Below are 14,525 nucleotides of genomic sequence, written 5' to 3'. Positions count from 1 at the left end.
TAACACATATATGCGGAACCTAGAAAAATGGTACAGATCAACTGTTTTACTAGGCAGAAACAGAGACAGACGTAGAGAACAAACATATGGACACCAACAGGAGAAAGCAGGGGGAGGGGTTGGGCTGAAATGAACTGGGAGATTGGACTGCCATATATACATTACTTATAAGAAAAAAGTATCAAATTGTACACTTTAAATATATGCAGTTCATTGTACGTCAATTATATCTCAAAAAACTTCTTTAAAAAAAGGAAATTACTCTTAATTTTGTTAGGATCATGGCATCATGGTTATGTTACAACGAAAGTCCTAAAACGAAAGTGACTCTGGAGCCTGCTTTCATAGTCCATGAACACACTGAACTCTTTATAAACCACTACTAGTAGAAAAGCATAATGGCGAGTGGTACAGAGGGATATGGCATCCAAATCAGACTGAGAAGCCTGAAGTTAAATCTCCTTCCAAAGCTCATGTGAATTTTTGCTCAGCTCTGTCTTCCATAAAGGAAACACGGGCACTAGCACCCAGAGCCACGACGCCCTGAGCAAACACTGGCTGTGCAGTACAGAGTCAGGGCAAGCATCTAACTTGGGGGAGTCTCCACAGTGTTTCGTTTCCAAATTTTTGGTTGAATTTCCCAAAGAATGTTTGCCTCTAGCATTGATTATCTTAAGCAATCTACCGCGGTAACGCACAGTTCTTTAAAAAACAGAAGACTCAAATAGGCTTATCTTCCAAGATTTTATAAATGTTTTGGCCTCCCCAGGTGGTTCTGTAAATCATACACACTTCCTCACTTGCAATTATTAACCAAATTTTCACACAGGTTAACAAAGGTTAAATAATCTACGAACACAAATGGAAAATGCAATAAGCCAACCATTTCCATAGGAAGAAAACGGAGAATAAAATAAGTAGGTTCTTTTTCACTTCTTGGTATCCACTGTTACTTCTCTTCCCTCCCCGTGAAGTCTATCATCTGTTATGCTACTCACCAAGAAATCTCTGCAGTAGGTACTCCATAAGAGAAGTCAGCGGTAAGACCAAGAGAGCCAAAGCAAAGACTACATTAAAATTCAGAAATCCATTAATTAAATAGAAATACCAGGGTTCTGTACCTGAGGGAGATAAAGAGATAAGAAATCATGAGTGGATGCCTGCAATACCTCTTACAGCACTTGACTCGTACAGCTTCTGTTCCAGTAACGCCGATGGCCCAGTGCCTCACGTGCATGCGTCCACAAGCTGCCCCCTCTTGTATTTCCTATCATGACCACTGTATCTAGCCCAAACTGCCAAATCCCAAGTGCGACAAATACTTTTCGGAACAACCAAATAACATAAATAGCTTAGTGGTGATACTGTGACTTATAATAAGAAGTATTTATTTGGTCTTCACCCCCAATTCCCAGTACAAAGCTCCTAAAATTACCCTTGTTATTTCAGAAGTGGTGAGAGTAATAAAGGTGTCTTTTGTTACGTTAATGAGGGGACTTCTGGAAAGCCCTAGGTAACCTAAGGATGGGGACTAGTTGCTAGGGGAACCAATCTAGTGACTGGAGGGTTGGAACTTTCAGTCCTGTCGTCCCCTTCTCTGGGGAGGTGAGAGGCACTGGTGACAGGATTTAATCACCAATGGCCAGTGATTCGAGCAATGGTACTTCTGTAATGAGGCCTCCATAAAAACCCAAAAGGACAGTATTCACAGAGCTTCTGGGTTGGTGAAGAGGGAGAGGAGCACACGGGGCTGTGGCGCCCCCCACCAGAGAGCAGGGCAGCGCCACAGATCTTCCCACACACCCTGCCCTGTGCATCTTTTTCATCTAGCTTGTAGCCTTATTAACAAACTGGTAAACACAAGTAAATGTTTCTCTGAGTTCTGGGAGCCACTCTAACAAATTAATTGAACCTGAGGAGGGGTTGTTGGCACTTCTAATATATAGCTGGTCGGTCAGAAGCCCAGGTGAGAGCCTGCACTTTCAATTGGCATGTGAAGTAGGGGCACAGGGGTGGGGGGAGGGTGGGTGCAGCAGGTTGCAGTTTTGCAGGGCTGAGCTATTTTCGTCCCACCTGTTTCTCCTATTTACATTCTTGTTTCCTTTCCCTTGATACACTCAATCGCTTTTCGATATGTGTATACAAGGCACCTGTGTTCCTTAAAAAGCAACAACTTGTTTTCCTTAGGAAAACCATGTTCAGAGACCCAGACTCTGCTCAGAAGTTTTGGGGATTCAGAATGAAACAAAATGACCGAAAACACAAGCCTTACTCATACAAGTTTTGATTCTTTAACTCAAAATCCTTAAACTCAAACTATGAGAAAAGCCCCCTCTGCACATTTAGCATATTTTTCATCTGCTCTTCCCCTCCATGTGATTACTTCAATCAGGCAATGAATGACACATGCAGGTTTTAATCACTGTGTGTTGTGACACTCGTCTTGCACCACAGCAATTTCCTGCAATCAGCACTGCTTAAAAGGGTAATCAGAAGGCAGAGGAATAGTCAGAAAAGCCTGACATTTCTGCAGCTTGCACAGCAAAATAAGATTAGAAACCAAACCCATAATGCTAGAAACATCTAAGGGAGGAGTAAGAGGAAGAGGGGGACCCTAAGGAAGGACTCAAGTTCAATTGTGGGTCACCTTTTGGGAAAACTCTTTCCTGTCTAAATACAATAATAAGGACTGTTCAGGAACAGAGATTTTGTCCCAGGCCAAGCTCATTAGACATTTATATCTTGTATTCTTTACAAACAACCTTTTGGGTTACAGAAAACTAATGGATGGTTTTATTTTCAAAACAGAAATACATGTCTTCTCTAGATTTTAATCACTATTTAACAACACATTTCCTAAATTGAGTCCTTTAGAAGTCCAGTCTCCAGAGAAGTAAGTTTTTGCACAATCCTCTCCTGACTGCCAGTGTGGAGGCAATGCTGTCAACCTTGACCCACCTTTTTCTTTACAAAATTCTGGAAATCTGACCCTGAGAATAAAAACCAGAGTGACTAGAGAAAAGAGGGTCACCTTTCACATCATCTATTACAGATGCTAAACATCAACAGAAAAAAGCCTCTCTTTGATCCTTGCAAATACATGTTTTTTCAGGAAAGCTCTTTAGTTTTTTGTCTTTACCACAACTTACTATGCCCTCCTGTTAGGGTTATCTTTTTACCAAAGTATACTATACTCTGAGATGTGGAACCAAAGCATTAAGTTGGTAAACTCAATTATTTTTATGTGTTAGAAGCTCACAGATCAAGTTCACAGCTAGGCAAGTGAACATTGCGTAATAGACTGTTACTTCCCTGAAGGATGGGGTAAAAATTGGGGGATAAAGTCAAGATTTATGAAGGTTCAAGTGACAACAGTCTTAAAAACAAGGGCAAAAGGGGACAAAAATAGTGAATTCTGTTAGCCAGTGTCCTCTCCTACTTAATGAGGCATCTGCCTTAAAAGAGTAAAAACTTTTATCTCTTTCCAGTGAGATATTCAATGTTGCTCTCAGAAAATATCAAAGCTGAATTATGTAGGAAAAAATGTGTTAGAATGACAAGCTAAGCATTTAACTGGTGCAAATGCAAGGAGAAAGGAAGCTGGAAGCAGAGTCTTGCAGAGAGTGACTCACCTATCTCCCTCTTTATGGAAAGTGCCTTAATTCCTTTCGTTCAAATGAGCTAAAGGGAGCTTTGCAAGAGGCTAAAAGAAGAGGGAATAATGTTTATTGTTGCATAGGTTGAATCAAGGGGAACCATTTTATAGGCCTACAATGTTATAGAATTCTAGGAACTAAATTATATCATCCTTATAAATGTCAAATTCACACCACCAAGAAGAAAAAGCCACCAAGGTTCAACAGAAATGATTAACAAACGAGGGAAGGCTCTAGAACAGGTTCTGGCTGGCAGGTGACCCTAAGCATGGCTCAAAAGACTCCTGTGGGGCTTCACCCTCTGCTGCTGCAGGAATGGAAAACTGTGGGCCTTTTGATAGAGGGCACCAGCCTTTATCTTCTGCAATCTCCTGTGATCTGACGGACTTGATAAAACACACAAACAGGCAGAGATCACACCCTCGGCTGCCAATGGCATCCTTGAGCAGACCCACTGTTATTTTTTGAGGAAAGGGCATTTCTTACACCTGTCTTCCCACACCTTCCCTGGGCCTGTGTTCTCCTCATCAGAGAGCACTGCTCTTCACTCATACACAAAAATACTTCACCTCAATATCTGAGAACTTGAAATGTTACAAGGGAAAGAGGCAAAATCAGTGCCAAGCCCAGTCACTTTCTTTTGTGCAACACTAAATTTCATCTCTTGCTCTTTGACCCTATAGAGATGTTTCCCCTACAACTTTGCAACTTTATGTCTACACTCTAAATTTCCTAAATGCCAAGTATTCTTTACCTCGTCCAAGTAATAACTGCAAAAACTCTTTCTTTCCCCTGGCTTCAAAAGACAAGAGTCAGCCCAGGTCTGGAATGTGTCATTAATATATGTTATCTGGCCAAGAACGTATACTAAGGTCCCTTTGAAAACCAAGAATAATAGAGAGAATAAATATTTACAGATCTCCCTCGACTTACAATGGGGTTAAGTCCTGATAAACCCACCATAAACTGAAAATATTCTAAGACAAAAATGCATCTAATACACCTAAACTACTGAACAGCATAGCTTAGCCTCGCCTACCTTATATGTGCTCAGACATTTACATTAGCCTACAGTTGGGCAAAATCACCTAACACCAAGCTGATTTTATACAACAGTGTTGACTGCCTCATGTAATTTACTGACTACTGTACTGAAGGTGAAAAATAGAATGGTTGTCTGGGTAAAGAACGGCTCTAAGAGTTTCCATCGTTCACCCTCGTGATGGAGTGGCTGACTGGCAGGTGTGGCTCGCTGTCACTGCCTAGCATCATGAGAGATATCATACTGCCTATTGGAAAAGATTAAAATTCATAATTCAAAGTATGGTTTCTACTGAATGTGTATTGCTTTTGTACCATCATAAAGTAAAAAGAAAAATCATAAGCTGAACCATCATAAGCTGGGGACCATCTCTATATTATTACAATCACAACAGAGAGTCTGAAATTATCTTTCTCATGCCTGTGTAATTCCTACCTAAAATTCAGCTAATGCTATAAAACTACTTAAAGTTTTTAAAAAAGAACTCAATATTCAATCTTTTTGTCTCCGCAGTTCCTATACTTCACATTCTATTTTTCTGCAATGCACCCGCATAGTGTCTACCCGGCAAACTCCTACTCTTCCTTCCAGGCTCAGCTCAAAGACGGCCACCTCTAGGAAGCCTTTCCTGACACTATCGGATAAACTTGCTCCTTTGATTCCCTATCTTTCCACTGCAGCAGATAATACACTGGACTGTAATTATTCATGTGTCTCCAGCCTTATTAGACAGCAAATTCTAGGAGGACACATGATAAATGCTCAAAAGCAATTGATTCAATGTTTCTTTAACTGAAGTCATTTATCCATTCATTCAAAAAGTATTTATAGGCTTATTATGTTCCTACATGTAAGAAACAATACTAGGAGATGTATGCAAAAACTATCAGGACAACACATTTTAAGTTTTCAGATAAAAAACTAGGCCTACCACAGCTAACAAAGCACTTGAAGTAGGAGAGTCTTAGAAAATAGTCAGAATAATGCCAAAAAGTGCCAAACATGTTAAAGAGTTTCCATCACAAAAGAAATGCTGTCTAACAACTGTACAGCATCAAAGCATCTATTAAAAGATAAGTCTTTGGTATTTACTGAATGGACTCAATAATTACAATAAAATTAGCTGACAATGTTAAAGTACTACTTTTACCTCTATTGTTCTTCATTTGTATCAAGATAAATCCCAACCTAGCACACCACAACAGGTCTAAACAAAATAGTTCTAGGACATAATCGTGATCAGGGCATTTATGTAATCTGATGGGTACTCTAGAATTTGTTCATTCTTTCATTTATTCATGAGAAATCTTTACTGAAGACCTCGAATACACAAAGACTACCTACTCCTAAGATGGAAGAAACATTCTCTGCAAGCCTGCTAAAGTAAAACAGAGTTAACATGGAAATCAGACATCCCTGAAAGTTTGTCAAATTCAAAGATGAGGAAAAAGCACAAAAATTCTACCATCAAGGAACAACCCCCTAAAGTCTGGCTGACGACAGCCCCACATCAGTTCTGTTGACGCCCAGTATGACAATTCCCTCTGTCTCAACAAAGCTTTTTCTATCACTAGAAAAGTGACCAGTTCCTGCACATCCAAAATAGGAAAATCCAAACTAAAGCTAACCCAGGTTCACTAAAGCTGGCAGAACAGAGCCCCAAGGAATCTTCCTCGTAAAACATTGGCTGAAATGAACAGCGGATGCCAACATCCAGGGAAAGACTGGCCAGTGCTCTGCTGGATCCCAAAACCTATCCACTGTTAAACTATGAACATAAACTTGGGTCAGAATTTATTTTTTCTTTCCTACTCTCCCTACCAACCTGCTTATTTCTAGATGTAAAAGCCTCATCAATTTAGAGGACTATAAAAATTATGAAACTTTCATATACTCTCACCCAAAGTTTTATTTACAAATACATAGAATATCAATACGTACTAAGCCATTTAAAAGGTGGAGAAGCCATTTTTTCAAAATTAGACTCAAATTAACACTATTTACTCACCTATATATAATGTATATTATGTTTTCAATAGGTTCCATGTAAATCAGTTTCTAATATGCAGTCTGGATCTAGGAGGATCCCCCTTCTATTGTCTTGTAGAAGCAAATAAAATTTTACAAGCAAACTAAAACAATGGGCAATGAAAAACACGCAACTCTCCCTAGATAAAGGGAGACATCTAGAGGCAAAAACTTAATATTGGGGCTTTTTCTCAATTTCTTAGGGATCTTGGAGACACATAAAGAAGCCTTTCAAAATTCCTTCACTTAGCAATTATTTTCTAACTACGCAGTTTGTGAATTCAATTCACTGAACAAAACACTGTTTATTTTTAGCCTATTACTTGCCATCTAAAATGAAAATATTCCCCAAATCCCAGGAGGCCCAATTAAATCTCATTCATACGCTTACTTTAAATCTCCTCATTCAATCTGTTGGTTCTATAGGCAAAGTGGCACAGAGAAATGATGGGCATAAGTTAAACTGATAAGAGACACAGAGATAATATTAACCTGCTTCACAGCAGAGCCCAAGACAATCACATATACAGAAAGCTTTAAAACCTTCAAAAGGTTAAGGCAGAAAAAACTACATTTACTTGATGAGAAACTGTCTCATAAAATGTTCACTGACTTGGCTGATCTGATCAGAAAGATCTCTAGCTTATTCCTCTGTAGTGCTAACTCAAATGCCCTCAATGGCCGAAAGAAAAACAAACAAAAAAACCAAAAACCAAAAAACAGCTTCAAGGGCTGGCTGGGAAAAAAAAAAAGACTAGCTGAGAGAACACCATCATGGGAGGGGTGGAGATGGACAGAAATTGAAGAACTAACCCCAGAAGAAAGGCATTCTCTTTTTTTCCCTCTTAATCCTAAACTGGCCAAACCATCTACCCTCTCATGCTGACCTCACATCCATTTGCTACACTTTGTCTACAGATTTGCTAAGCTTTCTCCCCTAATGCATAACACTGAAGTAATGCAAATTAAAAAAAGAAAAATACCACATATGTATAGAAAATGTCTGGAGGAAATATTTTCCAAGGTGTTTACAATAGCTATCTGGGGATGATGGGATTATGAATGTTTTAATATTCTTATTTTTGTTATCATATTGATTTTCTAATGAGGAGAAAAAAGTAATTTTAAACGAGTAGCATCAAAAGCCAAGACATACCCGACAGAGTCCTCACTACTCTGAAACTGAGAATAAGAGGCAGCAGGACTTATTCTCAGAAAGCCAGATTTGAACATCACATTAATCTAGGAAAAATATTTAGTGGCTATATATCATCTCTGTACTACGTTCAAATGTCATTTATTTTTAAATAAGAAAAGATTACCAGCAAAGAAAGGCTATATTTGATTAAAAAAAAAAAAGAGGCAACTGAATTAAAATTTCAAAGCTGAAGCAAATTAAGCTCTCCCCTAACTCTTCCCTAATTTCATAAGGCCTTACCATAAAGATCAGGTCCGTGAGGAGTAAAGACATTATACAAAACAATGTTGAGTGGTGCAATCACCATCTTCCCATAATAGTAACTGTCAATGACCACCACAGGCACCTAAAATAGAGCAGAAAATATACAGCAACTGTAGAGTTTTGCTCTGGGAACATTCTCACAATGCTAACAGGATAAACTTCAGAATGAAAAACAGAATCAATTCCTAATGTTCTCTTTTCCTTCACATCAGAAGTTGCTTTCATCACAACTTTAGAACAAGACAAGGTAAAAAGAAAACTCACCAGAAAGAGCATTAGGGCAACCAGCGACCAATGAAAGAAACTCTTCCACCTGTGTTTCATGACCAGCAAGTCAAAGGCAATAGGCAAACTATTAAACAGAGAAACAAAAAGTACGGAGTTAAACACCTAGAGAGAACATAGACTCAAACAGATCAAATTCACACCTCTTGCTGAACTGAGAATAAAATGTCTCCAGCAATTACAGTGAAGGAAGAAAGCTAGTACATGAAACGATGCCTTCACAAAAATAAAAAATGTAATCTCTTTGCAGAACTCATGAGTGTGATGCATCCCACAATGCACATGAAATATAAATGTTCAGATTCAGAATGAGCTCCATTTTATATGAATTTATGTGTAATGGAGATTTAAAACATATTAATCATAAGCAAATGTACCTACTGTCCTACTCCCACCATTCCAAATAAATAAATACTGATTTCTCCCTTCCACGATTTACTAAGATTTTAGTAATAAAATATTACAAACTTTCACTTCAATTCTGATATATCCCTTTCCAATATATAATATTGCTCCAAAATGTAATCTGTAACGTTTGCTCTTCCTTTTTCACTTAAATTCCTCAAGCAAGTAGCATATGTGTGTTGCCTTCACTATTTCTTCCTTAAGGCCTAACATCAAGCTATTAAGACTGAACTAAGGTCACCAGGAATCTCCCCTCCGCCAGACGCCAGTATCTTTCCACAAGCTTCATCTCCCTTTGTTTTTCTATGCACGTGACACAAAGCATCTGTTCCTTCCTCTTTAGACTCCCTGGCTCCAATGTTTTTTCTGGTCTCTTCCCAACTGCTCCTTTCTAGGCTTCTTTTTGCCCTACACTGGTGTGCCCTACTATGGTCCTAGCTCCCCAAAGCAAGGTTCTACTTTTCTCTCTCTACACTCATTTTCCCAGCAGGTGCTTCAACTCCTGTTGCATGAACAATCACCTTCATATCCATGACCTTCTAATCTAGGACACTAGTTAGAGCCTTCACCCATGCCCCAGTCACAAAGAATTCTGTCCCACACCAATCTATTTACTTACATAGAATCTACCCAATGTCAACTACAGGCACTCCTGCCTCCTCCATAAAATCTCTACATTATTTACATGGCACTATCATCTCGACCTTCTATTTGGCAATGTCATGTGGACATCTCTTCTATGATTTGAAAGTCCACATTCTGTTTCCTAAATATTGCACTAACATTCTGTGTTTTTTTTTCTCCCCAACTAGTTACATTTCCATAGCACCTGCATTTCTCCTTTGGTAAGTCAATAAATGATAGTACACTGCTAACTGACTGATTAACTATAATCCTGAAATCACTTATTTAAAGGCAGACTAATCAAAATGTGCCAACTCAGAGGTATTTGGGGAACTCACAAAGTTCAAGGTAGATCCAGTAGAGAGTAACAGGAATTGAGAAACTGACAAAAGAAGGATGGAGAAGTAAAAAGGAGGGAAGAACAAGGCTTTGTGACTCACATTAAAGTCTAGACGCCACAGAGCAGGGGTTGGCAAACTTTTATTTAAAGGACCTGATAGCATACATTTTAGGCTTTGCAGGTCCCATATGATCTCTGTTGCATATTCGTGTGTGTGTGCACGTGTGTGTGTGTGCGTGCTGTTTTTTAACAGCCCTTTAAAAATATAAAATTTCTTAGTTCTTGGGCTGTACAAAAAAAGGTCAGCTGGATGTGTGACCCACAGGCTACAGATTGCCAACCTCTGTGACACAGAGCAATGGGGAAACTATTACAGAGTTTAAGACAAAACAGAGGGTGATAAAATCATATTTGCATATTAGGAAGGTAACTCTATTTGAGTGGGGAGAGTAGATTTATAAGGATCAAGGCCAGAGATGGGAGGATCATTCAGGAGGCCACATCAAGGAACAGAGAGAAGGGAAGAAAAATAGATTCAGAAGATATTCAAGAGGTACAAGAAATTAATAAGACATGAGAAAGAGAAAGACATAATTTTCAGGTCCTGGCTCAGCACAGATGGTGATACCATTTACTGGGCTAGAAACACAGGTACAGCACAGATATGGAGGGAAGACAACAAGTTCGGTTTTCTAAGTGCTTAGCTATATGAATGGAGATATCCAAGAGGCAGCTAGGCGTACATGAGTGATGCCTGAGAGGTGGCTGGACTACATACAAAGATATGGGGCCCATCAAGATGATGAAGACACAGCAGAAAGTACAGAACAGTATCTCATACAAAATCTTGAGAAATATAATAATTTGAGGATGATATGCAGAATAGAATAGAAGATAAGATTGGAGGTGGGGAAACCAGCCTTTAAAATCCAATTAAGGGACTTCCCTGGTGGTCCAGTGGCTAGGACTCCGCAATCCCAATGCAGGGGGCCTGAGTTCAATCCCTGGTCAGGGAACTAGATTCCACATGCTGCAACTAAAGATCCACAACTAAAAGATTCCACATGCCACAACTAAAGATCTCTGGTGCAGCCAAATAAATAAATAAATATTTAAAAAAAGGGGGGGGATGACTTCCCTGGTGGTCCAGTCATTAAGAATCCGCCTTCCAATGAGGGGAGGCGGGTTGGATCCCTGCTTAGGGAACTAAGATTCCACATGCCGCAAAGCAACTAAGCCCACACACCACAACTACTGAGCCCACGCACTCCAGAGCCCACTCGCCACAACTAGAGAGAAGCCCACACGTGCAGCAACAAAAGATCCTGTGTGCCACAACTAAGACCCAATGCAGCCAAATAAATAAATAAATTTTTAAAAATCCAATTTAGAAAATTTTAAATACCTATTCTCTGACTTTGTAACTCCCTTCTAAATATTTATCCAATAGATAATTTTCCACAAGTGTATAGATATATGTACAAAATGTTCACTGAAGCACTGTATATAATAGAAAAAAAACCTGAAAACCAAATGCCTACCCATAAAGCAATGGTTAAATAATTTATGGACAGCCACATAATAATGGAATGTTATGCAACTGATACAAAGAATGATATAAATCTATGTACAACAGAAGATATACATATGTATAGGATAATCTTATTTGTTTTAACAATTTAAGTATGTATGTATAAATACGTGTGTGTGTGTGTGCATGCATTTATACACGTAAGGGTAATTTCTGGAAAGATATACACAAAACTATCAGCAGTGACTATCTTTGAAGATCAGGTTAGGGGAGAAAAGAACTAAGAATTCTTTTTACCTCATACAATCTGGTACTTTTTTTTAATAATAAAGATATACTACCACGAAAATAACCTTAACATGAAACGAATATATTTTCCTAAGTAACTACTGGTACTGGCAAGAGCTTAAGGCAGCACAAACTAGAGAAGTTATGGGAACAAAAAGTACAAAAGGAATGAGAGATACTAGGAACTTGGAATAAAAGATGTTGCAGACAAGAAAGGAAAAGAACTGAAAGGAAACTCAGATTCCAAGCGTAGGTGACTAGGAAAATGCACGGCACAGGGTGGTGCAGTGTGGAAAAAACATCAGCTGTTAGAGTCAGAAGGCCTGGATCCAAAAGCAAACAATCTTGAAGGCAAATTACTCAAAGCCTCTCGGAGTCCATTTTCTCATTTATAAAGCACTAAATAACTTGCAGGGTTGTTGTAGGTTTAGGAATAAAGTCCATAAAGTGTTGAGCTGTGCCTAGCATACAGCAGATGCTTAACAGTCCATCTTCTTATTAATCATAACAATAAGTACTAAGAGAAATATTCTCCTACTTCCCAGAATCTTTGTATAATTAATTCCTATAACTTTAGGCCCTACCCAGAGAATATGGAGATAACCTAACATTAAGATTGACTATATGCCCAGTCATATACGGAAGATGAATCATGTTAGCTTCTTACCCAAGAGCTGCACTGAACGGCCAGCCTAAGATAGCCCCAGCTGCTACTCCAAGCACAGCAAAGGAAGTTTTGTCCATATACCAGCCAGTCATGGCTATCAAGGTCGTGTACATACAGAAGCTGCTAGGAAGGAATGCTGTAAGACAAAAGAAATGAAAAAAGGGGGGGAAGGGACAAGGGATTGAGCTTTATTAGGTATCAATTATTAAAAATGTATCTGCATTACAAAGTGTCAATAACCAGGAACATACTTTGAGCAATGGTATATCAGAAATGAGAAGCAAAGTGACACTCCTTAAAAAAAAATGAAGGTCAATGATTTTCTTATTTTCTCACTCCTTTTTTTTACGTACCAACATGTCACCCAATTATAGAGTGCCAACCACGCCATTTATCCCCTGGCCCATACCCCAAGTCCAAAACTTACATGATTCCAGCTTCCCCAGGAATACCCCCAGGTTATATTTCAGGACAGGAAACATGATTCAAGAAATTTAAAGCCATTGTCATTTTTTACTTAACTAGAACAAAAAATCCTGAAATTTGTATAGAGACACAAAAGACCCTGAATAGCCAAAGTAATCTTCAGGGGAAAAAAATGGAGCTGGAGGAATCAGACTCCCTGACTTCAAACTATAATACAAAGCTACAGTCATCAAAACAGTATGGTACTGGCACAAAAACAGAAATATAGATCAATGGAACAGGACAGAAAACCCAGAGATAAACTATGGTCAACTAACCTATGACAAAGGAGGCAAGGATATACAATGGAGTACAAGGAATGTACAATGGAGAAAAGGCAGCCTCTTCAATAAGTGGTGCTGGGAAAACTGGACAGCTACATGTAAAAGAATGAAATGAGAACACTCCCTAATACCATACACAAACATAAACTCAAAATGGATTAAAAACCTAAATGTAAGGCCAGACACTATAAAACTCTTAGAGGAAAACATAGGAAGAACACTCTTTGACATAAATCACAGCAAGATCTTTTTTGATCCACCTCCCAGAGTAATGGAAATAAAAATAAAAATAAATAAGTGGGACCTAATGAAACTTCAAAGCTTCTGCACAGAAAAGGAATCTATAAGCAAGACAAAAAGAAAACCTTCAGAATGGGAGAAAATATTTGCAAATGAATCAACAGACAAAGGATTAATCTCCAAAATATATAAACAGTTCATCCAGCTCAATATCAAAAAAACAAACAACCCAATCAAAAAATGGGCAGAAGACCTAAATAGACATTTCTCCAAAGAAGACATACAGATGGCCAAGAGGCATATGAAAAGCTGCTCAACATTACTAATTATTAAAGAAATGCAAATCAAAACTACAATGAGGTATCACCTCACACCAGTTAGAATGGGCATCATCAGAAAATCTACAAACAGTAAATGCTGGAGAGGGTGTGGAGAAAAGGGAACCCTCTTGCACTGTTGGTGGGAATGTAAATTGATACAGCCACTATGGAGAACAGTATGGAGGTTCCTTGAAAAACTAAAAATAGAGTTACCATATGACCCAGCAATCCCACTACTGGGCATATACCCTGAGAAAACCATAATTCAAAAAGACACATGCACCCCAATGTTCACTGCAGCACTATTTACAATAGCCAGGACATGGAAGCAACCTAAATGTCCATCAACAGAGGAATGGATAAAGAAGATGTGGTACATATATACAATGGAATATTACTCAGCCATAAAAAGGAATGAAACTGGGACATTTGCAGAGACAATGGATGGACCTAGAGACTGTCATACAGAATGAAGTGAGTCAGAAAGAGAAAAATAAATATCATATATTAACGCATATATGCGGAATATAGAAAAATAGTACAAATCAACCACTTTGCAAGGCAGAAATAGAGACACTGATGTAGAGAACAAACATATGGACACTAAGTGGGGAAAGCGGGGGAGGTTGGGGTGGGATGAATTGGGAGATTGGGACTGCAATATATACATTACTTATAAGAAAAAACATCAGATTGTACACTTTAAATATATACAGTTTATTGTATGTCAACTGTATATCAATAAAAGTTCTTAAAAAAAAAAAAAGAAAGAAATTTAGAGCCATTGTAACAATCTGTATCTGAAGAAGTTTGTCTTCTGATAGTCTTCTGAGACCTCCTAGTAGCAACCTGTACCTCACAGGAATTCTCGGAAGCCTTCTCAAGGGC

The 14,525-nt window shown here is 38.6% G+C and overlaps 1 protein-coding gene across 11 annotated transcripts in view; it reads right to left on the bottom strand.

Annotated features, from left to right (window-relative positions):
• ALG9 (ALG9 alpha-1,2-mannosyltransferase) overlaps positions 1–14,525 on the bottom strand; it is a 93,002-nt gene that overhangs the window by 65,093 nt on the left and 13,384 nt on the right. For 9 of the 11 annotated variants that reach the window (XR_009047452.1, XR_009047451.1, XR_009047454.1 and 6 more), the window contains 4 exons: positions 12,329–12,464; positions 8,453–8,540; positions 8,165–8,270; positions 999–1,121 (listed from right to left, as the gene is read on the bottom strand). Coding sequence is in view for 7 of the 11 variants with exons in the window: in XM_057695213.1 (XP_057551196.1) it covers positions 999–1,121; positions 8,165–8,270; positions 8,453–8,540; positions 12,329–12,464 (453 nt within the window). In the remaining 4 variants the exon portion in view is untranslated. The remainder of the gene's footprint in view (positions 1–998; positions 1,122–8,164; positions 8,271–8,452; positions 8,541–12,328; positions 12,465–14,525) is intronic. The other 2 variants (XM_057695208.1, XM_057695210.1) reach the window with 1 other exon arrangement.

This window comes from Hippopotamus amphibius, chromosome 9 (assembly GCF_030028045.1).
Source record: "Hippopotamus amphibius kiboko isolate mHipAmp2 chromosome 9, mHipAmp2.hap2, whole genome shotgun sequence".
NCBI lineage: Eukaryota > Metazoa > Chordata > Mammalia > Artiodactyla > Hippopotamidae > Hippopotamus > Hippopotamus amphibius.
The sequence above is the reverse complement of the archived record's forward strand: the minus strand, read 5'-3'. Positions and strand labels throughout refer to the sequence as shown.